General features: G+C 42.3%; 1 protein-coding gene across 4 annotated transcripts in view; it reads left to right on the top strand.

The window, feature by feature from the left end:
- Positions 1-24,040, top strand: part of LOC100135978 (thyroid hormone receptor beta) — a 140,449-nt gene extending 116,409 nt beyond the window's left edge. Inside the window, exons 1-8 of one of the 4 annotated variants that reach the window (XM_036952999.1) lie at positions 6,792-7,346; positions 9,048-9,148; positions 9,328-9,475; positions 10,991-11,196; positions 13,926-13,952; positions 16,975-17,121; positions 17,839-18,097; positions 23,084-24,040. In XM_036952999.1, coding sequence (XP_036808894.1) covers positions 7,001-7,346; positions 9,048-9,148; positions 9,328-9,475; positions 10,991-11,196; positions 13,926-13,952; positions 16,975-17,121; positions 17,839-18,097; positions 23,084-23,325 — 1,476 coding nt within the window. In that variant the 5' untranslated portion in view covers positions 6,792-7,000 and the 3' untranslated portion in view covers positions 23,326-24,040. Of the gene's footprint in view, positions 1-6,791; positions 7,347-9,047; positions 9,149-9,327; positions 9,476-10,990; positions 11,197-13,865; positions 13,953-16,974; positions 17,122-17,838; positions 18,098-23,083 lie in introns of those variants that run through there. The other 3 variants (XM_036952998.1, XM_036953000.1, XM_036953001.1) reach the window with 3 other exon arrangements.
- The last annotated feature ends 1,071 nt before the right edge of the window (positions 24,041-25,111 follow it).

The raw sequence follows: 25,111 nt of genomic DNA, 5'->3' as shown, positions 1-25,111 counted from the left end.
CTCCTGAAGACTGCTAGGGTGTGGAGACACTTCTCCTGAAGACTGCCAGGGTGTGGAGACACTTCTCCTGAAGACTGCCAGGGTGTGGAGACACTTCTCCTGAAGAATGCCAGGGTGTGGAGACACTTCTCCTGAAGACTGCCAGGGTGTGGAGACACTTCTCCTGAAGACTGCCGGGGTGTGGAAACACTTCTCTTGAAGACTGCCAGGGTGTGGAGACACTTCTCCTGAAGACTGCCAGGGTGTGGAGACACTTCTCCTGAAGACTGCCAGGGTGTGGAGACACTTCTCCTGAAGACTGCTAGGGTGTGGAGACACTTCTCCTGAAGACTGCTAGGGTGTGGAGACACTTCTCCTGAAGACTGCCAGGGTGTGGAAACACTTCTCCTGAAGACTGCCAGGGTGTGGAGACACTTCTCCTGAAGACTGCCAGGGTGTGGAGACACTTCTCCTGAAGACTGCCAGGGTGTGGAGACACTTCTCCTGAAGACTGCCAGGGTGTGGAGACACTTCTCCTGAAGACTGCTAGGGTGTGGAGACACTTCTCCTGAAGACTGCCAGGGTGTGGAGACACTTCTCCTGAAGACTGCTAGGGTGTGGAGACACTTCTCCTGAAGACTGCTAGGGTGTGGAGACACTTCTCCTGAAGACTGCCAGGGTGTGGAAACACTTCTCCTGAAGACTGCCAGGGTGTGAAAACACTTCTCCTGAAGACTGCCAGGGTGTGGAGACACTTCTCCTGAAGACTGCCAGGGTGTGGAGACACTTCTCCTGAAGACTGCCAGGGTGTGGAGACACTTCTCCTGAAGACTGCCAGGGTGTGGAGACACTTCTCCTGAAGACTGCCAGGGTGTGGAGACACTTCTCCTGAAGACTGGCAGGGTGTGGAGACACTTCTCCTGAAGACTGCCAGGGTGTGGAGACACTTCTCCTGAAGACTGCCAGGGTGTGGAAACACTTCTCCTGAAGACTGCCAGGGTGTGGAGACACTTCTCCTGAAGACTGCCAGGGTGTGGAGACACTTCTCCTGAAGACTGCCAGGGTGTGGAGACACTTCTCCTGAAGACTGCCAGGGTGTGGAGACACTTCTCCTGAAGACTGCCAGGGTGTGGAGACACTTCTCCTGAAGACTGCCAGGGTGTGGAGACACTTCTCCTGAAGACTGCTAGGGTGTGGAGACACTTCTCCTGAAGACTGCCAGGGTGTGGAAACACTTCTCCTGAAGACTGCCAGGGTGTGAAAACACTTCTCCTGAAGACTGCCAGGGTGTGGAGACACTTCTCCTGAAGACTGCCAGGGTGTGGAGACACTTCTCCTGAAGACTGGCAGGGTGTGGAGACACTTCTCCTGAAGACTGCCAGGGTGTGGAGACACTTCTCCTGAAGACTGCCAGGGTGTGGAAACACTTCTCCTGAAGACTGCCAGGGTGTGGAGACACTTCTCCTGAAGACTGCCAGGGTGTGGAGACACTTCTCCTGAAGACTGCCAGGGTGTGGAGACACTTCTCCTGAAGACTGCCAGGGTGTGGAGACACTTCTCCTGAAGACTGCCAGGGTGTGGAGACACTTCTCCTGAAGACTGCCAGGGTGTGGAGACACTTCTCCTGAAGACTGCTAGGGTGTGGAGACACTTCTCCTGAAGACTGCCAGGGTGTGGAAACACTTCTCCTGAAGACTGCCAGGGTGTGAAAACACTTCTCCTGAAGACTGCCAGGGTGTGGAGACACTTCTCCTGAAGACTGCCAGGGTGTGGAGACACTTCTCCTGAAGACTGCCAGGGTGTGGAGACACTTCTCCTGAAGACTGCCAGGGTGTGGAGACACTTCTCCTGAAGACTGCCAGGGTGTGGAGACACTTCTCCTGAAGACTGGCAGGGTGTGGAGACACTTCTCCTGAAGACTGCCAGGGTGTGGAGACACTTCTCCTGAAGACTGCCAGGGTGTGGAAACACTTCTCCTGAAGACTGCCAGGGTGTGGAGACACTTCTCCTGAAGACTGCCAGGGTGTGGAGACACTTCTCCTGAAGACTGCCAGGGTGTGGAGACACTTCTCCTGAAGACTGCCAGGGTGTGGAGACACTTCTCCTGAAGACTGCCAGGGTGTGGAAACACTTCTCCTGAAGACTGCCAGGGTGTGGAGACACTTCTCCTGAAGACTGCCAGGGTGTGGAGACACTTCTCCTGAAGACTGCCAGGGTGTGGAGACACTTCTCCTGAAGACTGCCAGGGTTGGATTAGACATTCCAGAAGATACTTTCCAAGATGCATCGCCAGAGAAAACATAAGATGTGATGTTGATGAGAACTTGTGGCCAAATGCAGTAGAGAGGGAGAACTAGAACCCTCACAGTACTGTACAGTATGGGTGTGATACTACACATGTTGATGAGAATTTGAACCCTCACAGTACTGTACAGTATGAGTGATTATACTATACATGTTGATGAGAACTAGAACCCTCACAGTACTGTACAGTATGAGTGTTATACTACACATGTTGATGAGAACTAGAACCCTCACAGTACTGGACAGTATGAGTGTTAAATTACACATGTTGATGAGAACTAGAACCCTCACAGTACTGTACAGTATGAGTGTTATACTATACATATTGATGAGAACTAGAGCCCTCACAGTACTGTACAGTATGAGTGTTATACTACACATGTTGATGAGAACTAGAACCCTCACAGTACTGTACAGTATGAGTGTTATACTATACATATTGATGAGAACTAGAACCCTCACAGTACTGTACAGTATGAGTGTTATACTACACATGTTGATGAGAACTAGAACCCTCACAGTACTGTACAGTATGAGTGTTATACTACACATGTTGATGAGAACTAGAACCCTCACAGTACTGTACAGTATGAGTGTTATACTACACATGTTGATGAGAACTAGAACCCTCACAGTACTGTACAGTATGAGTGTTATACTACACATGTTGATGAGAACTAGAACCCTCACAGTACTGTACAGTATGAGTGTTATACTACACATGTTGATGATAACTAGAACCCTCACAGTACTGTACAGTATGAGTGTTATACTATACATATTGATGAGAACTAGAGCCCTCACAGTACTGTACAGTATGAGTGTTATACTACACATGTTGATGAGAACTAGAACCCTCACAGTACTGTACAGTATGAGTGTTATACTATACATATTGATGAGAACTAGAACCCTCACAGTACTGTACAGTATGAGTGTTATACTACACATGTTGATGAGAACTAGAACCCTCACAGTACTGTACAGTATGAGTGTTATACTACACATGTTGATGAGAACTAGAACCCTCACAGTACTGTACAGTATGAGTGTTATACTACACATGTTGATGAGAACTAGAACCCTCACAGTACTGTACAGTATGAGTGTTATACTACACATGTTGATGAGAACTAGAACCCTCACAGTACTGTACAGTATGAGTGTTATACTATACATATTGATGAGAACTAGAACCCTCACAGTACTGTACAGTATGAGTGTTATACTACACATGTTGATGAGAACTAGAACCCTCACAGTACTGTACAGTATGAGTGTTATACTACACATGTTGATGAGAACTAGAACCCTCACAGTACTGTACAGTATGAGTGTTATACTACACATGTTGATGAGAACTAGAACCCTCACAGTACTGTACAGTATGAGTGTTATACTACACATGTTGATGATAACTAGAACCCTCACAGTACTGTACAGTATGAGTGTTATACTACACATGTTGATGAGAACTAGAACCCTCACAGTACTGTACAGTATGAGTGATTATATTATACATGTTGATGATGTTTTTTAAGTATTTTTATTGCAGCCCTGGAATTTCAGGAATTAGTTTTTTGTTTCAACTTTTTATTTTTCACAGGTAAATTACTATATGCAAAGATATAGAAAAGATAAAGGCTATTGAAGCAAATTGCTGCATTTCTGATTCATTGTTGTTACATGTACTTCAGTACAGTCAATAAAGTGAAAAGGTCTTATTCTTATTCTATAATGATGTGAAAATCATTCAAACTGCAAAGGGAAAAAGTTCATCATTTAAGTAATGCTCCATGTTAGTGTTTTTTAGGTCAGTGTGTTATGAGTGACGATGTACGCTTTCTGAGTGAGAATTGTTGCCAGTGTTCTGGTCCAACAAGCTTATTTTGAGACATGTATAAAGTGTTTTGGTGGTTTGGGGGAGTTTTGGAGGTGAGATGAACTGTTTGGCCAAGATGCATGTTGGTGATGCAGACTGTGTGAAGAGTTTGGAAAAAGTGGCTTCGGTATTGAGCGACGCTTGTTAGCAATTGAAAAAAAAACTGTAAGAGCTGTCAATAAGAGCATGGCCGTTGATTGATCAATTATTAGAATATCTGCAAAATGTACACCTAATTAAATATTGAAATAATTGCTTAATTAACTCAGGAACCACAACTGTGGAAGCACCTGCTTTCCTTGTATCCCTTTGTATCCCTCATTTACTTAGCTGTTTCCGTTGTTTTGTACATGTACGTTGGTGTGTGATGCCACTGCAGTTAAGTATTCCTATATCAAACATCGGTTAACTGATTGGTTGGTTAATTGGGTGCGATAAAGACAAGTACACAATCCTCGCTGGAAATAAACATTTACACACAAAACATCAGGAACAAAATAAATTAAATGTGTAGCGGCCATCTTTGTGAATTCTAAAAGTATGAGACAATATTTGATTAAAATAATGGTACATTATTTATTCATATAAACAATGAACCTTTTGGGGAAACTACTGTATGGCTAATCTTTAAGATTTAAAACTCGATTGATTTCTAAAAAAAACGTGTGTGTAAATGTAGACAAGGTGAACAGCAGAATACTTAGCATCTCTCTGCAGTCCCACTGTTTATGCTATTGGTATTATGTAGGCCAGGATGCTTGGTGGTCATTGATCAACTAATGGTTAGTAATGTGGAACAATACTATAGGTATTTGGTGTTGTTTTTTTTTGACTGACTTGTTTGGACTGAATTGATATTAAATGTATTTCTTCTTTCAATTTGATATCCATAAAATATATATCTTATTATTCACTTGTAGACCTCTAGCAAGTGTGTCCACTAGACCTGATATTAACTAAAAACTTTTTCAATTGTTAAACTGAATAATATCAAATGATCCATCACTACTTGAAACTCTGATATGTTTATTTGGACATTGTTATTATTACTTTATTATTCTTTTTGGAACTTTATTAAGTAACATGTAGTGTGTTTCAAAGATCTCATAAAGTTTAGCCAATCATATCTTAGCAAGAAAATAACCTTAAGTGTGATCAAGCATATGTTTGTACTTAGTTAGTCCATCTACTTTGATTGTCCAATTAGAAAATATCGGTACCGCCTTCCCCTCTGCCATAAGGCTTATCCTGTGAACCATAATCAATACCATAATCAATATGGCTGAATGTCTGAAGATTAACATACGATAAGGTGGTTTGGCACATGGCGCCTCCCATTGAAATTCAACCTGTTGATCAAACTATACCAGAGTATCAGAGAATAAAACGTTTGGTTTCTTTCTTGTATTCTGACTCAAAGAAGAAAGTAATATGCAATCAACACCAGAAGAATATAACTTCAGTATTCCATTTATTTCAACATTTGATAATTGTAATTGAACCATTGCACTTAGCTACTCTGATATTATCATTGTAACACACTTGTGAAAGAGTTATAATCAGTCATTATAACCGAAGGCAGGTAGCAGGGGTTTCTAATGAGCAATAGATGTTTCTGATGTTTCACTGACCTACTAGTAAGGGTTATAATCAGTCATTCTCAGGGTATGCAGGGGTTATAGAAGTTTCTGATGTTTCACTGACCTACTAGTAAGGGTTATAATCAGTCATTCTCAGGGTATGCAGGGGTTATAGAAGTTTCTGATGTTTCACTGACCTACTAGTAAGGGTTATAATCAGTCATTCTCGGGGTATGCAGGGGTTATAGAAGTTTCTGATGTTTCACTGACCTACTAGTAAGCAAGTTGTTTTTAGCTGGGTTGTGTTGTCCATCATGGATTACAGTGTGGTGGTCTTCATTTTATGACAATGTTGGTATAACTTAACCCTTGTAAATGAGCTATTCTATTCTATCCTAGTCTGAAGTGAAGTCTAAGTTCTACTTTATTACCAGTGAAAATGTTGGGATTACGTGGGATTCATGTTGATTGATGTGAATTGAAGACAGGTGTTCTGAGTTTGTGTGCGACATAAATCACTGAAATAGGCCTAAGCAGGCTAAACCCGATTATTCTGAGATTTGAACTCTAATGTGCACGATATTGTTCATCATCCAGATCTAAGTGTTAAATTGAATTGACTCACCGGGTGTTGACGAACCAAACCAAACTAAACTTATCCGAGACTGTCCGCTACTACTTATTCATACTCTTATGCCAGAAAAGTATTTTGGATTACTTTTCTTTTGTTATTTTGTACTGTCTTTGTTTGTTCTTCTGTCAGCGGCACGGCACCATATGTCAATGACTAGGTGATGGTGGTTGGTGAGGCACATCAATCAAGGCTTTAATCTGCGAGAACATCACCATCTTGTTGCTGTCTGTCTGTTACACTCCTGGGATTTACAGAGTCAGATTAGAAATCTCACGTCGTCATAAATCTCCTGCCACAGTCGGCTGGTAGGGCGCTGTGCGGTGGGGTGGAGCCGGGCGAGTACGTGCTAGGGGTTGTACTGTAGGGGTGGGCCCAAGGACTCGGTATATAAGACTCATTCTACCAACATAGCCCCTACCTGCTCCGTACACCAGTTTGTTATCATATCCGTATCAATCGTTTAATTATTTATCTGGAATAATTTAACATAACGCTGAATTAATTAGGCTTAGCTCTGAGTTGATACGTAACATTGTCTCCAGGCTTCTTTTCTTTTCTTTTTTTGGCCTTCATCAGCCTTTTGTATGAGCCTACCTGCCTTCGGTGCAGTCGTTGGCCATCATGAACTACTGCATGCCTGACATGTATGAGATGCCTCATGGCGTAGGCGGTGGCTACCCGATGCAGGGCGGTGGGGAGTACTGCATGTATGGAGGTGATGGTCCCGGGGGTTACGGGCACTGTGAGCCCCAGCCCATGCACCAGATCCACCCTCCCTGCATGGAGCAGGCTTGGCCCCCCAGCCAGCCCTACGCCTGCTCCTACCCAGGACCCAACCCCGTGTTCAAAAGTGAATACTGCACCATGGAAGTGCCTCTCAGCCACTACAACCACCAGCCCGACTACTATTCTGAGGGGAAGCCTGACTTCTCCCACATGCAGTGGATGCAAGAGGTCAACAAGAAAGGTAGGGAGTTGGGACTAGGGAGCAGTACTTCTGGCTCTAGAACCGGGAAGTACTAGGGATTATTGTGATGGCATGACAAACTGAAAGGTAGGGACTAACCCGGTGGCGTGATGGGGTACCATCCTGACAGCTTGTGTTGGAATGCATGTGTAGAGACGTGCGACAGGTGCACAAATATGTCCTGTTGATGAAGGACAAAATCTGACCTGATATTGTTGGTATTTGATGTATGCTAGTCTAGTTTGGCTTGAACAGTGATTTATCTCCTTGCAAACCGTTTCAGTGTTGAACCTTGCTCGTATGTGTTTATATAATATCGTAGTGACTTTTGATACACTATAATCATAGTGATTCTGATACTATATGTTTATTAACACCTAAACACTGAGTACTGTGAGTTTATCGGTTGATAAGTCAACCCATAAGGGACCGTTTGTAGTTATGTACATTGAACTATGTATTCACTTTCAAACTAAGACCTCTTGAAGTTTAAAGGCAAATTCAGACCGCCAACATAGTACAAGTACATGGACTTTGAAAAGACTTGTTGGCAAACTTCTGAATTGTCAATATGTCTCTGCATTTGATTGTCCTGAACAGTGTTCTTAGTGTCTATCATAATGGTTTGCTATTAAATTCACGGGTGGGTATTAATTGTGTTGACAACCTGAGCTCCTTTGATCAGGCTTTAGTTTGGACTAGAGTAAATCCAAGTTGAGCTAAGGTGGCATACCGTGCCAGAACTGACCCGGAGCCAGAGAACCTGTTGCATTTTGTGCTTTGTGTGTGCTTTGTGTGTGCTTTGTGTGTGTGTGTGTGTGTGTGTGTGTGTGTGTATATTGATTGCTGGTACAAGGAGCAAGACTACAGACAGGGTAACAGAAGGCTGGAGCTTGCTGGTTGATGGCTTGGCCCTGACTCCCCTCGACTCGTATTGATCATTTATTGACCTCTGCCCCCACCCTGCTCCTCTCCTCCTACCCCCCTCCCCTCCCGCAGTCTGACGGCCCCCCTGCATGCCACCCTGCTCGTGTGTCCGGGCTGGATCACCTCTCTCAGTGGGCTAAGCCCCCAGCCTTGCCCTCACTGACCCTACCTTTTAAACTCTTGTTACCTCTGCTTCTTAACTTCTTAGTGCTACACACTTTAGGCCCCTTTGGAGAACTTTGTGTTGAAATGAATGATGTCAAACACATCTGGTGGAAATCACCTCTTTGTTTCTAAGTTGCTGTGTCTACAAAGATCATGTTCTGCTTGTGTTCAGACAGTAGTAAATGAGTACTTTATTGTCACACAGGGAAATCTGTCTGGTAACGATACAGGCGTTCCTAGCATACATAATTGGTTGTTTCTGAATGCTGTTTGTATCCAACATAAGTATAGTTGTGTCCCTGTTAACGGATCGTCAAAGACCTATATGGGGCGGCAGGTAGCCTAGTGGTTAGAGCATTGGGCCAGTGACCGAAAGGTTGCTGGATCGAATCCCTGGGGCTGACAAGGTAAAAATCTGTCGTTCTACACCTGAGCGAGGCAGTTAACCCACTGTTCCTTGCGCCCCGAAGACGTGAATATCGATTTTGGCACTCCTCTGATTCAGAGGGGTTGGGTTAAATGTGGAAGACACATTTCAGTTGAAGGCGTTCAGTTGTACAACTTTCCCTAAATGATGTGTTTGCGTTTGATTTCTTTCTGTCTTGTTAGGGTACATCCCCAGTTACCTGGACAAGGACGAGTTATGTGTAGTATGTGGGGATAAAGCTACAGGATATCACTATCGCTGTATCACCTGTGAAGGATGCAAGGTAATACCAACACCGGACATATGTATTAGTAACAGATGTAATAATACCAACACTTAACTCTCTGACATGGTTTCAGCAGTATCCATCAAAAAGGAACAATTCAATGAAATATCATTTTTTAGATCATTGTGTTCCGGAAATTCCCTTTCAAACATTGAGTTCATCTTTTTTTCCCAAAGGGTTTCTTCCGGCGGACGATCCAGAAGAACCTGAACCCGACGTACGCGTGTAAGTACGAGGCAAAGTGCGTCATCGATAAGGTGACCAGGAACCAGTGCCAGGAATGTCGCTTCAAGAAGTGCATCGCTGTCGGCATGGCAACAGACTGTAAGTAGTATTCTGCTTAGTTTATTTCCCCAGAATACCTTTAGAGAGAATGTTCCTTCTTCTAGAGTGAGATGTATAATACAATTATAATAATGTAGCGTTCATATTTAATTGAGAGGACATTCACTACCACCACTATGGCAGCTGGGGAAAAAACTGATTTAACAAATTAACTAACTAGCACTAGTTCTGATTGCTCTAAAAATGTGTCTCAATAAATATGCTCCAATCTACCTGAGAGATCTGTTAACTGAACTTGATAATCACGCTTGGCCTGCCAGGTGGCTCATCACGGAGAGCTGCTTAACCTACCTATTTCAGAGTACAGAGATAGGGAGAACTAATGTCATGACTCCTCATAACAGGAATAGACTGCCTCATTCATTACTCTTTACAAATACTCTTCTTCATTCTTGTTTTATTGTGCAATTTCTATCATGCTTTCTCTGTTTTTACTTCTGTTATCGGATTTGTATTATTATTTATCTATTGACAGATCATGTTTTTAATGATGGATGTTATCAGTGTAAATATCAGAGGCAGAGTGCATATGTTTTGAATTGTTTATTGTTTGTATTGTAAATTGTATGGAGCCATACTTCAGAACAATAGAACAGTTAATTTCTTAAAATAGCAGTGGCAGTTCTTAAAATACTTAGACTTAGACTTACTCTCTTGCTTCTTTGTGCGCTTGATCCCCTCCCTCTCAATCCCCTCGCCGTTCGTGACTCCTTGCTTCCTTCTTTGACCCTCTCTCGCCCTACCACTTCACCCTTCCCCCCAATCCCTAACACCTCCTCCTCCACCCCCTCCCATCCTCTACACCTCTACCACTCCCTCCCATCCTCTACACCTCCACCACTCCCTCCCATCCTCTACACCTCCACCACTCCCTCCCATCCTCTACACCTCCACCACTCCCTCCCATCCTCTACACCTCCACCACTCCCTCCCATCCTCTACACCTCCACCACTCCCTCCCAATTATATACCTCCACCACTCCCTCCCATCCTCTACACCTCCACCACTCCCTCCCATCCTCTACACCTCCACCGCTCCCTCCCATCCTCTACACCTCCACCCCTCCCTCCCATCCTCTACACCTCCACCACTCCCTCCCGTCCTCTACACCTCCACCACTCCCTCCCATCCTCTACACCTCCACCACTCCCTCCCATCCTCTACACCTCCACCATTCCCTCCCATTCTTTACACCTCCACCACTCCCTCCCATCCTCTACACCTCCACCGCTCCCTCCCATCCTCTACACCTCCACCACTCCCTCCCATCCTCTACACCTCCACCGCTCCCTCCCATCCTCTACACCTCCACCACTCCCTCCCATCCTCTACACTTCCACCGCTCCCTCCCATCCTCTACACCTCCACCACTCCCTCCCATCCTCTACACCTCCACCGCTCCCTCCCATCCTCTACACCTCCACCGCTCCCTCCCATCCTCTACACCTCCACCGCTCCCTCCCATCTTCTACACCTCCACCACTCCCTCCCAGTGGTGCTGGACGACAGCAAGCGGCTCGCCAAGCGGAAGTTGATCGAGGAGAACCGTGAGCGGCGGCGGAAGGATGAGCTCCAGAAGACGGTGTGGGACCGGCCTGAGCCGTCCCAGGAGGAGTGGGACCTGATCCGCATGGTCACCGAGGCCCACATGTCAACTAACGCCCAGGGCAACCACTGGAAACAGAAACGCAAGTTCTTGGTGAGACGTCTCCTCCGTGGCTGACAGCGTCTAACCAACCATGTCTGTTCTGTGAAACATTCCCAGTTCCCACAATTCCTCTCTTGTCCCCTTCCCTACCTCCCATCCCATCCCCAACCCACCACAGTTCCCAACGTTAATATGTCCATGTTTTTTGTATCTCCTTGTAGAATGGGGAGAATTAGCTGGACGCTGGAGAAAGTGTCTTCCTCAACGCAGCAGACATTAACTTAAAACGGAACAATCCATTCCTCTTGTTTTCTTCTTTCTCTCCCCTTTAAAGCAGTGTTCTTTAATAATCTAAACAAATACTAAAAATGAATAACTGTTTCTTTCTATCTCTCTCGCTTCCTCTCTCTTTCTCTCTCTTCCTCTCTCTTCCTCTCTCTCGCTGTGTGTTGAGCAGTACTACCTTTATAATTTCACTCCTCACATTTTAACCAAATTATTTTATTTTCCATAAAGTCTAATCGTCCTCTGCAGATTGAAGTCTGTCTCAGTTTCTTTGACTCTATCCTGGAGTTTCCATGTAGAGATTACACAAGGCCTGGACTATAGACTGTTGAGTAGGCCACATATACAGTATAGAAGTATAGATTTGTAATTTATTTTATGTATTTATTTTGGATTAGTAATAGTTCAAGATTTAGCTAAACAACACATTTTCATCTGTAGTCCCTGTGCAGACTGTATTAATATGTGGTATTATATTAGTATTATAGTATTACATTATACTATATTATCGTAATGTACAGTACCAGTCAAAAGTTTGGACACACCTACTTATTCAAGGATTTTTCTTTATTTTTACTATTTTCTATGAAACTATGAAATACACATATGGAATCATGTAGTAACAAAAAAGGGTTAAACAAATCAAAATATATTTTGGATTTTAGAATCTTCAAAGTAGCCATCCCTTGCCTTGATGACAACTTTGCACACTCTTGGCATTTTCTCAACCAGCTTCACCTGGAATGCTTTTCCAACAGTCCTGAAGGAGTTCCCACATATGCTGAGCACTTGTTGGCTGTTTTTCCTTCACTCTGTCGTCCAACTCATCCCAAACCATCTCAATTGGGTTGAGGTCGGGTGATTGTGGAGAATGAATAACTTGATCCCGTCCAGGTCATCTGATGCAGCACTCCAACACTCTACCTGGCCAAATAGCCCTTACACAGCCTGGAGGTGTGTTTTGGGTCATTGACCTGTTGAAAAACAAATGATAGTCCCACTAAGCGCAAACAGATGGGATGATGTATCACTGCAGAATGATGTGGTAGCCATGCTGGTTAAGTGTGCCTTGAATTCTAAATAAATCACAGACAGTGTCACCAATAAAGCACCATCACTCCTCCTCCTCCATGCAACACGGTGGGAACCACACATGCGGAGATCATCCGTTCACCTACTCTGCGTCTCACAAAGACACAGCGGTTAGAATCCAAAATCTCAAATTTTAACTCATCAGACCAAAGGACAGATTTCCACCGGTCTAATGTCCATTGTTCGTGTTTCTTGGCCCAAGCAAGTCTCTTCTTCTTATTCATGTCCTTTAGTAGTGGTTTCTTTGCAGCAATTCAACCATGAAGGCCTGATTCACGCAGTCTCCTCTGAACAGTTGATGTTGAGCTGTGTCTGTTACTTGAACTCTGTGAATAATTTATTTGGGCTGCAGTCTGAGGTGCAGTTATTCTAATGAACTTATCCTCTGCAGCAGAGGTAACTCTGGGTCTTCCTTTCCTGTGGCGGTCTTTATGAGAGCCAGTTTCATCATAGCGCTTGATGGTTTTTACGACTGCACTTGAAGAAACTTTCAAAGTTCTTGAAATTTTCCAGATTGACTGACCTTCATGTCTTAAAGTAATGATGGACTTACGTTACTCTTTGCTTATTTGAGCTGTTCTTGCCATAATATGGACTTGGTCTTTTACCAAATAGGGCTATCTTCTATATACCACCCCTACCTTGTCACAACGCAACTGATTGGCTCAAACACATTAAGAAGGAAAGCAATTCCACAAATTAACTTTTAACAAGGCACACCTGTTAATTGAAATGCATTCCAGGTAACTACCTCATGAAGCTGGTTGAGAGAATGCCAAGAGTGTGCAAAGCTGAAATCAAGGCAAGGGATGGCTACTTTGAAGAATCTCAAATATAAAATATATTTTAATTTGTTTAACACTTTTTTGGTTGCTACATGAATACATATGTGTTATTTCATAGTTTTGATGTCTTCGCTACTATTCTCCAATGTAGAAAATAGTAAAAATAAAGAAAAACCCTTGAATGAGTAGGTGTTTCCAAACTTTTGAAGGGTACTGTATATCAGCTTTGATTAACTAATTTGTGAGTCTTGACATACAACAGTATAATTTGTACCCCCCCCCCCTCCCCCCCAAAAGAAATGTACAAAAATGTTTTACCTGAATACCTATAATTAAATATATGTTTATAAGTATAACATAAATGCTTCAGCCTGAGCCTAAATCTTGTCATGGAAACTCCACTTTGCATTTTGTGTACTACTCACCTGTTGTCTCTCTCTGCACTTACTTTTCTGTCATCTACCTGTCCTCAGTTTAAACGTGTTATTTTTTTTTAGTTGGCTTGACACGGGTTCCTCATTGAAACGTTCTTCACAATCTCTGTTGATTGTCCAACAGGTCGAGGAAGCAATGCTACTTAATGAAATAACATGTAATTTATTCTATACTTCTGACCAGAGTGCAGTGGGGGTGAAGGAAACCAAGGTAAGAATTAGTAGACAAAATATAATACTGAGTTTAAATACTATCAAAACACTTCTCAAATCGCACCTGCTATAGCTAGCTATTATATTATAGGCGAGTGTTAAAATACAGTGGTTCATTCAAATTGGGGTTAGAAAAAAATATTTCATTTGTATCCTGTTTTTAGACATATCTACTATTCACACACTGTTTGTATTGCATATTTTAAGTAGTTTTGTGAATTCCTTACTAGGAACAAAATTATTCACTACCAAAACAGTGAAAAGGTTGCAATTAAGTAATTAATAAGGGAGAACCATGCACCATATTGATAATTTTTATTAGCCTTCTGTTACATATTCATTTGAGAAATGTAATACAAAATGTGCAAAATAGTAAAAACAAGATTTTTTAACTGATTTTCAAAACCTTTAAATGTAATCTAGAGACATATTTCACCATCAATGTCCGGCTCTGACCCATGGACAAGTTTCTCTGTATTCACAGACCAAGCTTCTCGCACATGTGGCTGCGTTTACACAGGCAGCCCAATTCTGCAATTTATTTCACTAATTGGTCTTTTGACCAATCAGATCAATTAACATTTGAGCTGCCTGTGTCGTACACACTTTGGCTGATTTTGACATGTAACTGTGTAACCTTTGTGGCAGGAGGGATTAGGCTGAGGACCTTGTCCACTGTATACCATATTGTAGCAACCTTAACTCAACACTTTAACCTCTTGGCGTAACGGTTAAGGTATTGGCTTGACAGTTGTTGGACCTCGGTTCGAGTCCCAGTTGGGCCTACCCCCCGAATTCGCTACAATAGTATGTCCTTGATTTAAAGCGAGAAGAATTGGTTTCGTCCAATTAATTTGACTTCCAGGAAGAGCAATTATCTATGTCTTTAATGTAGATTACTTTATCAGATGTTTTTTTCAATAGATGTAAATAAATACAGTGGATTACCAATAAAGAGTCAGTTACCAAAACAATTATGTCAATACCAAAATGAACCAAATTGTTTCGGTTGTGGACGTTTCAGTTTTTAGTTATTATAGCTACTGTATATTTTGGACATATATTTTTGTCCCAAATACATACAATTTTGTTGTATATTATATGTTTGGTATTGACACATCATGTGGCTATGATGGAGAGGGATGCAATCCCATTTCCTGATTATAGTTGTAAGGATGTGGCTTAAGTCACATTCATTCTACAGTCTTTTAATGTGTGTTTCGGTAGTGACATACAAAGTGGGGAAATCATTTTTTAGAGAAAGATTTTTTACAATAAAGTAGCAGTATCTTTCAATTGAATAATAAAACAAATCAATATGTTCTATTGAAATAATAGTGTGAAAAAAGATTTTAAAAATATTGAAGCACTTTGTTTTCAAACATACATTTGAGGAGCCAGGGTGGGGACAGCCACCCCCCACTAGAAATTAGTATATCAACAAAGATGTTGTACTATATTAATTTAACAATATGTGTGTTATTGCCTTGGCATGAATTAGAATAGATCATGATGTTAATAAATGTCCTAAGTTTGGAGACATCTGTTTTTTTAAATAGTTTTTTTTGACTGGGAACAGCAATTTTAACCACTTCTGTTGGATGATATACATATATACACTACATTGCTAGAAGTATGTGGACACCCTTCAAATTAGTGGATTTTGCTATTTCAGCTAGACCCGTTGCTGAAAGGGGTATAAAATAGAGCACACAGCAATGCAATCTCCATAGACAAACATTGGCACTTGAATGGCCATACTGAAGAGCTCAGTGACTTTCAACGTGGCATCGTCATAGGATGCCACCTTTCCAACAAGTCAGTTCGTCAAATTTCTACCCTGCTAGAGCTGCCCCGGTCAACTGTAAGTGCTGTTATTGTAAAGTAGAAACGTCAAGGAGCAACAATGGCTCAGCCACGAAGTGGTAGGCCACACAAGCTCACAGAACAGGACCGCCGAGTGCTGAAGAGGTCACTCACTACGAGTTCCAAACTGCTTCTGGAAGCAACGTCAGCATAAGAACTGTTCTTTGGGAGCCAGGCCTAATCGCCCAACATCAGTGCCAGACCTCACTAATGCTCTTGTGGCTGAATGGAAGCATGTCCCCGCAGCAATGTTCCAACATCTAATGAAAAGCCTTCCCAGAAGAGTGGAGGCTGTTATAACAGCAAAGGAGGGGGACCAACTCCATATTAATGCCCTTGGTTTTGGAATGGGATGTTCAACGAGCAGGTGTCCACATACCGTTTGCCGTGTAGTCTAGCTTTAAGTGCATAAAGTATGTAGATAGTTCTCTGCTAGCTGTGACAGTTGAAAGGCATACAGGGGAGAATTTCTCTTAAAGGGATATTATTATTATTAATAATGAGTGTTTTATTATTTCATCAATATTTATATTGATTTACAACCAAACCAACAGAAGCTGGGGGGTGCTGTACACAGTGCTTTGTCCTCTGCTACTCAACTCAACTCAATCTGGGCTCTTTGCTTATGCGCTCGCTCTACTCTATCACTCTTATGTCACTTCTGGTCAGAAGGAAAGTAGTTCAAATGTTCTAAAAATAATAATACCGTATCAGTGGATAACCCTAGTCAAAGACACTGCCAACTGAGGATGAGAAAATGAATGGCTTGCACTTTGCACTTTCTTGAGAATCCCCTCCTGTTTAAGTTTCCCTCAAACTTTCCTCCTTTTCCCTCCTGAACAACGGTCACAGTGGAAACGCTGTCCACTTTGTTTTCATGTCGTGCTGTTTTACTCGTTGACCTGTCATGCCTAGAGGAGAAAGAGGAGACCGTGTTGTGTTTTCTGATCTTTCTAGCTGCATCTGAATTGAACCCTCCTCCCTAGATAGCACACTACTTTTAACCAGTACCCTATGCTCGAAAGTACTGCACTATATAGGGTGCACCCTATTTCAGTTGCACCCTGTGTCTTAAAGTCTTTTAGTAGTCTGTCCCTGTTGGACATACTTACATGCACTGAGCCGTGTCCTCCCTCCACCTCTTGTCGTTTCAGCCTGTGGACATTGGTCAAGCACCGGTCATAAATGCATCTGAAGGGAGCAAAGTGGACATTGAAGCCTTCAGTCAGTTTACAAAAATTATCACCCCCGCCATTACCCGAGTGGTGGACTTTGCCAAAAAGCTGCCTATGTTCTGTGAGGTACGTAAGCAAAGCTATTTCCTTTATTGAAACTAAAATGTAAAATGTAAATATTATCAACGTTTATTGGGGATGTGTGTTTTATATTTGTGTTCTCTTTTCGTATGCTTGATCGCCTGCTTATCATAGAGAATGTCAATAAATATATTGGTTCTAAAACACTATAACTTAAACGGAAACAAACTCAAGTTTAAAACTCAACATAAGCAATTTTACTCAAATAGAAACTAAAATGAGAGAACATTTTAAATGTAAAATTAATTCACTATTTAGTTTATAGTTAAATAGAAATTGTGTCAAATATGTTTTGGCTTAGTGCTATATTTCTACTTGTCTTTCATATTAAAAAATGATGAAATACCTTAAAAACTCACTAATACTAAAACTGAAATAGAAATGGTCTCAACATGTAAACTAAACTAAATCAACATTATTAATAATATTTTAAACTAAACTGAAATTCAAATTCATTTCAAAAATAGCAAAGGAAAAAAGCATTTAGTATGGGATGTACAGAGTTCAGTTTGTAATAAATGCTAACACTACTACTATATGTCAACATAAATGTTCTAATATCATTTCTGGACTTTTGACCTCTCCTGCACATGCTCCTTTTAATTCTTACAATCACATCAGTCGTTCATCGTTCGTGTGCAAATAAATCATTAAAAAATCAATAACAATGTTTGCTTTCTGTGTTTGTCTCTCTCCTCCCAGCTGCCTTGTGAAGACCAGATTATCCTATTGAAAGGCTGCTGCATGGAGATCATGTCTTTACGGGCGGCCGTTCGCTACGACCCCGAGAGCGAGACGCTGACACTTAACGGGGAGATGGCCGTGACCCGCGGCCAGCTGAAGAACGGAGGCCTGGGTGTGGTGTCAGATGCCATCTTTGATTTGGGCGTGTCGCTGTCGTCGTTCCACCTGGACGACTCTGAGGTCGCTCTGCTACAGGCCGTCATCCTCCTGTCCTCCGGTGAGAGAAAGATACATGCTTGCCGGCCCACACACACACCTGTTGCGTTACCACACTACCAGACATCCGGCCCCTTGTTTTCGCTAGACGCAGGCTTATGGGTTTTGTCACCTTCCAAAAGCATTTTAAAGGGCAAGGGGGTCATGGCCATTGAAACTGAGGGGCCACAGTCCAGCAGCAGTTTTAGCCACTTGTAAGCTGACAATATAGAAGATATCTCTTTTTTTTACAGATAGTTATTTCAAAGATATCCTTTAAAAGGTGCCCCTTTTAAAAAACTGAGTGAATTTGAACGTAACTATTAGAGTCTTCCAAAACTTTCAAACGAGTGTTCTTTAATATTCTATATCGTGTTGTTGTTCATTTTAATTTGGCATGACCTGCCATTTCAATGTTGAACTAGTTGGCATGATGACAAGTACATTAAAAGTAGATTAGGTAGGAAGTAGAATACATTGTAGGTGAGACAGAAAGAGAGCGGCAGGCCCCTGAGTTCAAACAGATAGAGGATTGGTCGAACAACACGCCATATTAACCCCTGTCCCGTGTGTATGTAATTCTAGAAATGTTTACATTAACGGTGTCCTGTCTCAGACTTGTCATTAAATGTGAAGCCTGTTATTTTATCAAATCAATTCTCTATATGTAATTATTGTTACGTGATTAAACTAATCATGTAAACTTTAATTAACGAGGAAGCCGGGGCACCACAGAAAATGTTCAGATTACAAAGTTATAATTTTCCCGAATATAACTCTTCAGATATTTTAATATCTGATCAATTAGTCTTTAATTAATGAATTATTACCTCATCAGTTCTCATTCCAAATGTCGTAAAATTATTGGCTATCTGCACGAACCTACGAACTATGAATCACCCATACACCAATTGCCTCAATTATTTATTTACTAACTAATTAAACAATTACAGAATATACAATACATAATAACATTATACAGTAAATACTGCCCCTAGTGGACTAAACAAAAACAGTTTGGTTATAACACAATAGATTCAGAGAAAAGAGAAGGGGGGTTTGGAAGGAAGACTAAGGAACATGGGTATCTATCGGACCTGGGAAGCTATTCTCACATAAATGCATATGCCACATATGCCAACGATCGCTCATTCGGAAAAGCAATGCATTGTATTTATGTGAAGCTGGCTTCGATAGTTGAGCTGATGATGTGAGGCTGGTTTGCCCAGTTGAGGTCACCATTGACCTTTGTAGATTCTTCCGGGTCGTCGGGTGAGAGGTTCACGTGGTCTGAGAGGTTAATCTCAATCTGGAGATGCTTCCTCGTCAGTCAGTGTTCTCGTACTAGATTTGCACATATGTTCAGCTGCAGTCTGATATATGCTAGTTTAGTGTGCACTTCTTCGTTAGGTGATCAATAGTTCAGATTTCATACCATTTCACGCGTGGAGCAAACTCTCACGTTTCCTGGTCTGTAGAGTTGAAATTAGAATTAGCCCTTTTAAACGTGAGGACAAGTCCTCAAGGAATTTGGAACTGAGTTGACTTTTCGTCACAGAGGCTTTTATTCAAAAGTGGAAAAGGGGTTGGTTCATCATTTCCAACCAATGTTTATTCATTTGGGCGTGGCTACTGGCTTAGTTAAACTTTACAAAGGAAGGCAAATTCTCTCATTTTAAAGGTTAACATCATATTACATCATTTCGCAAATAGTTTAATCTTTACATTTTATACAAGAATTAGATGCAAGCCTCATAACTGAGGAACCTATATAAACAGAGTTTGAGTAATGTGGCTGTATTGTCTTTCATGAGGTCACAAACATTAAACAAAATGGACCAGGTCATATCTGGCTTCTCCACCGACTGCTTACACATTCTCCAAAATGAGAATATTGTTCAATTCTCAAATTCTGAGATGTAGTAGAATTTGGCGGGAGAGTTCCTTTGTTCTACTGTGACCCTCTCTCTCCCATACGGCATGGTCAGGGAGACAAGTAAAAGTGCCCCTCCCCTTAACAAGAGAGGGGGGGTTATTCACATCTCTGCTAGCCAATTCACTGAAAGGGCTAGTGTCATGAAACTTACATTACACATCTATGAACACACATGGATGTGCTTATAGATGTGTATTCTTTATGATATACACTTCAATTGTACACAATAAATATATATAATATATATATATATAATATATACAATGAGTGTACAAAACATTAGGAACATCTGCGCTTTCCATGAGATACTGTAGACTGAAAAGGTGAACCCAGTTGTAGGTTAAAGAAGGATTTTTAAGCCTTGAGACGATTGAAACATGGATTGTGTATGTGTGCCATTCAGAGGATGAATGGGCAAGACAAAATATTTACAGTGCATTCGGAAAGTATTCAGACTCTTGACTTTTTGCACATTTTGTTACGTTACAGCCTTATTCTAAAATGTATGAAAAAATGTTGTTTTTTTCTCATCAATCTACACACAATGCCCCATAATGACAATGTGAAAACCGTTTTTTAGATTGTCTTTGCAAATGTATATTTAAAAAAAAAAACAGAAATACCTTACATAAGTATTGTACCCTTTGCTATGAGACTCTAAATTGAGCTCAGGTGCATCCGGTTTCAATTTATCATCCTTGAGATGTTTCTACAACTTGATTGGAGTCCACCTGTGGTAAATTCAATTGAATGGACATGATTTGGAAAGGCACACACCTGTCTATATAAGGTCACACAGTTGACAGTGCATGTTAGAGCAAAAACCAAGCCATGAGGTCAAAGGAATTGTCCGTAGAGCTTCGAGACAGGATTGTGTCAAGGCACAGATATGGGGAAGGGTACCAAAATAATTCAGCAGCATTGAAGGTCCCCAAGAACACAGTGGAACCACCAAGACAATACCTAGAGCTGGCCGCCCAGCCAAACTGAGCAATCGGGGGAGAAGGGCCTTGGTCAGGGAGGTGGCCAAGAACCCGATGGTTCTGACAGAGCTCCAGAGTTCCTCTGTGGAGATGGGAGAACCTTCCAGAAGGACACTTATCTCTGCAGCACTCCACCAATCAGGCTTTTATGGTAGAGTGGCCAGAAGGAAGCCACTCTTCAGTAAAAGGCACATGACAGCACCCTTGGAGTTTGCCAAAAGGCACCTAAAGGACTCTCAGACTATGAGAAACAAGATTGAACTCTTTGGCCTGAATGCCAAGCGACAAATCTGGAGGAAACCTGGCACCATCCCTACAGTGAATCATGGTGGTGGCAGCATCATGCTGTGAGGATGTTTTTCAGTGGCAGGGACTGGGAGACTAGTCGGGATCGAGGGAAAGATGAACAGAGCAAAGTACAGAGAGATCCTTGATGAAAACCTGCTCCAGACCGCTCAGGACCTCAGGACTGGGGCGAAGGTTCTCCTTCCAACTGGACAATGACCCTAAGCACACTGCAAGACAATGCAGGAGTGGCTTCGAGACAAGAGGCCCAACCAGAGCCCAGACTTGAACCCGATCTAACAATAGCTGTGCAGCAACGCTCCCCATCCAACCTGACAGAGCTTGAGAGGATCTGCAGAGAAGAATGGGAGAAACCCCCCAAATACAGGTGTGCCAAGCTTGTAGCGTCATACCCAAGAAGACTCGAGGCTGTAATCGCTGCCAAAGGTGCTTCAACTAAGTACTGAGTAAAGGGTCTGAATACTTATGTAAATGTGACATTTCAGCTTTTTATTTCTAGTACATTTGCAAAAAATTTTAAAAACCTGTTTTTGCTTTGTCATTATAGGGTGTTGTGTGTAGATTGATGAGGAACATTTTAATGTAATCCATTTTAGAATAAGGCTGTAACGTAACAAAATGTGGAAAAAGTCCAATATTTTCTGAATGCACTGTAAGTGCCTTTGAACAGGGTATTGTAATACCAGGCACACTGGGTTGAGTTTGTCAAGAACTGCAACGCTGCTTTTTAAGCTCAACAGTCTCCCCTGTGTATCAAGAATGGTCCACCACCCAAAGGACATCCAACCAACTTGACACAACTGTGGGAAGCATTGGAGTCAACATGGGCCAGCATCTTTTGGATCGCTTGTCTCACCTTGTACAGTAGAGTCCAGGCCCCGACGAATTGAGGCTGTTCTGGGGGCAAAAAGGGGAGTAACTCAATAGTAGAAAGGCCTGATGTTTTGTACACTCAGTGAATATATTTATTCATATACAGTGACTTGTTAGCAAAGAGCCTGTAGTTCCTGTGGCTTTACCCCCCCCCCCCTCCCCGTGAGACCTACAGCAAAACAATCAGTAAGCAATGAAACAGTCGGTAAAGCCAGTACGTCAGTGTGTGCCGGCCTGTTTTCATGTGTGATTAACCACAGTCAGTCACACGTCAATACTGCTGTTACCTTCCACCAGAGGTCTGTTTAAACCCATTAGGCCAATCTTTCACGTAGCGATTATAAGGGATTACAGAGCCCACCCTAGGAAAGGAAACCATCTAATGATGAGACTACAATGGCCGTCCGGGGGTTTGACGTTCAAAATCAATAACTTTGTGCAGGGTCCACACATCTCCCTCCCTCCATCTCTAAGATGATGCCACTCTGTTCTGTGAAGCCATCGATGTCCTATTATATCCACATGCACAGATCGTCTGCATTGACTTTTATAGTTGTGAAATCAATGGCAAACGTGAGCCAATCTGGTATTTGTTTGAATAATTCTGTAGCATACTTACTCAAAACTCAATACTTGTATTAATCAGATGTTCTGTAAATCTATCACACATGCAACCCCTGGAGTGACTTAGTAGTGCTAATGAAACAAGCCAGTGACCGATTACAGGATATCCAATTAATACAAGTGTTGAGTTATAGTCTCTATCTCCAGTGAGATCGTGTTTGTAGATTTGGGTTGAATTAATATAGAATTGTTCTATCTACGTGACAGTAGTAATATACAGTACAGTATGAAACTCATCCATATTCATCCTTTTCTCCTTTCTGTCTATCTCTCCCTCCCTCCCCAGACCGTCCGGGGCTGACCAGCGTGGAGCGTATTGAGCGCTGTCAGGAGGAGTTCCTTCTGGCCTTTGAACATTACATCAACTACCGCAAACACAAGGTGGCGCAATTCTGGCCCAAGCTGCTGATGAAGGTGACGGACCTGCGGATGATCGGGGCGTGCCACGCCTCCCGCTTCCTGCATATGAAGGTGGAGTGCCCCAATGAACTCTTCCCCCCACTCTTCCTGGAGGTTTTTGAGGATTGACGGACAGACGGGCCCACACACCCTGCCGAGGTGTGTGTCAGAGTGTGTGTGTGCGTGGGCGCCTGGCCGGGGCTACGACAGTGGGCCTCAGAGTGGCTCTAGGCGTCTTGGGACACGTTGTTGGAACTCTCATTAGCACTACTGAGTCACTTCATTCCATACCTTAGGTGTAGCCTAGCTTCTCAGCCTAGTTCTTATGGATGGAACCATCCCTTATGATGCGGGTACATGTGAATAGCATTTTCTTTTGGTTTTTATTTTGTAAATGTTTCACTTCTCAGTTACTTCTCTATAAGTTTTTGTTGTGTTAATTGTACAGTCTAATTTCTGTCGTCGACGGTGCTCGTTCAGTCAGTCATACAAACCATGCAACGTGTAGTGTTTAATTTGAGTCCATTTTAATACCGAATGCTGACTCCGCCAACACTGAGAAGGTCAGTGACAGACAGCAGAAGCCAGCTAACCAGCATTATTCCCTTCCATTTCGCATTCTCTTCCTACGATACTTCCCCAGTCAAGGGATGTGGAGTAGCTTTCATACAGGTGTCCTTCTGGTGCTGGTGTTCTGTGAGAGCTACAGTTGAAGTCGGAAGTTTACATACACTTAGGTTGGAGTCATTAAAACTTGTTTTTCAACCACTCCACAAATTTCTTGTTAACAAACTATAGTTTTGGCAAGTCGGTTAGGACATCTACTTTGTGCATGACACAAGTCATTTTTCCAGCAATTGTTTACAGACAGATTATTTCACTTATAATTCACTGTATCACAATTCCAGTGGGTCAGAAGTTTACATACACTATATTGACTGTGACTTTAAACAGCTTGGAAAATTCTAGAAAATTATGTCATGGCTTTATAAGCTTCTGATAGGCTAATTGACATCATTTGAGTCAATTGTAGGTGTACCTGTGGATGTATTTCAAGGCCAACCTTCAAACCCAGTGCCTCTTTGCTTGACATCATTGGAAAATCAAAAGATATCAGCCAAGCCCTCAGGAAAAAATGGTGGACCTCCACAAGTCTGGTTCATCCTTGGGAGCAATTTCCAAAAGCCTGAAAGTACCAGGTTCATCTGTACAAACAATAGTAGGCAAGTATAAACACCATGGGACCATGCAGCCGTCATACCGCTCAGGAAGGACACACGTTCTGTCTCCTAGAGTTGGACATACTTTGGTGCGAAAAGTGGAAATCAATCCCAGAAGAACCGCAAAGGACCTTGTGAAGATGCTGGAGGAAACAGGTACAAAAGTATCTATATCCACAGTAAACGAGTCCTATATCGACATAACCTGAAAGGACGCTCAGCAAGGAAGAAGCCACTGCTCAAAAAACGGCATAAAAAATGGTGGTATGTAACTGCACATGGGGACAAACATCATACTTTTTGGAGAAATGTCCTCTGGTCTGATTAATCAAAAATTGAATTGTTTGGCTGTAATTATCATTGTTATGTTTGGAAGAAAAAGGCAGAGGCTTGCAAGCTGAAGAACACCATCCCAACCTTGAAGCACGGGGGCGGCAGCATCATGTTGTGGGGGTGCTTTGCTGCAGGAGGGACTGGTGCACTTCACAAAATAGATGGCATCATAAGGGAGGAAAATTATGTGGATATATTGAAGCAACATCTCAAGACATCAGTCAGGAAGTTCAAGCTTGGTTGCAAATGGGTTTTCCAAATGTGCAATGACCCCAAGCATACATCCAAAGTTTTGGCAAAATGGCTTAAGGACAACAAAGTCAAGGTATTGGAGTGGCCATCACAAAGTCCTGACCTCAATC

This window comes from Oncorhynchus mykiss, chromosome 18, assembly GCF_013265735.2.
Source record: "Oncorhynchus mykiss isolate Arlee chromosome 18, USDA_OmykA_1.1, whole genome shotgun sequence".
NCBI classification, from domain to species: domain Eukaryota; kingdom Metazoa; phylum Chordata; class Actinopteri; order Salmoniformes; family Salmonidae; genus Oncorhynchus; species Oncorhynchus mykiss.
This window is presented reverse-complemented; position numbering and strand designations above follow the sequence as displayed.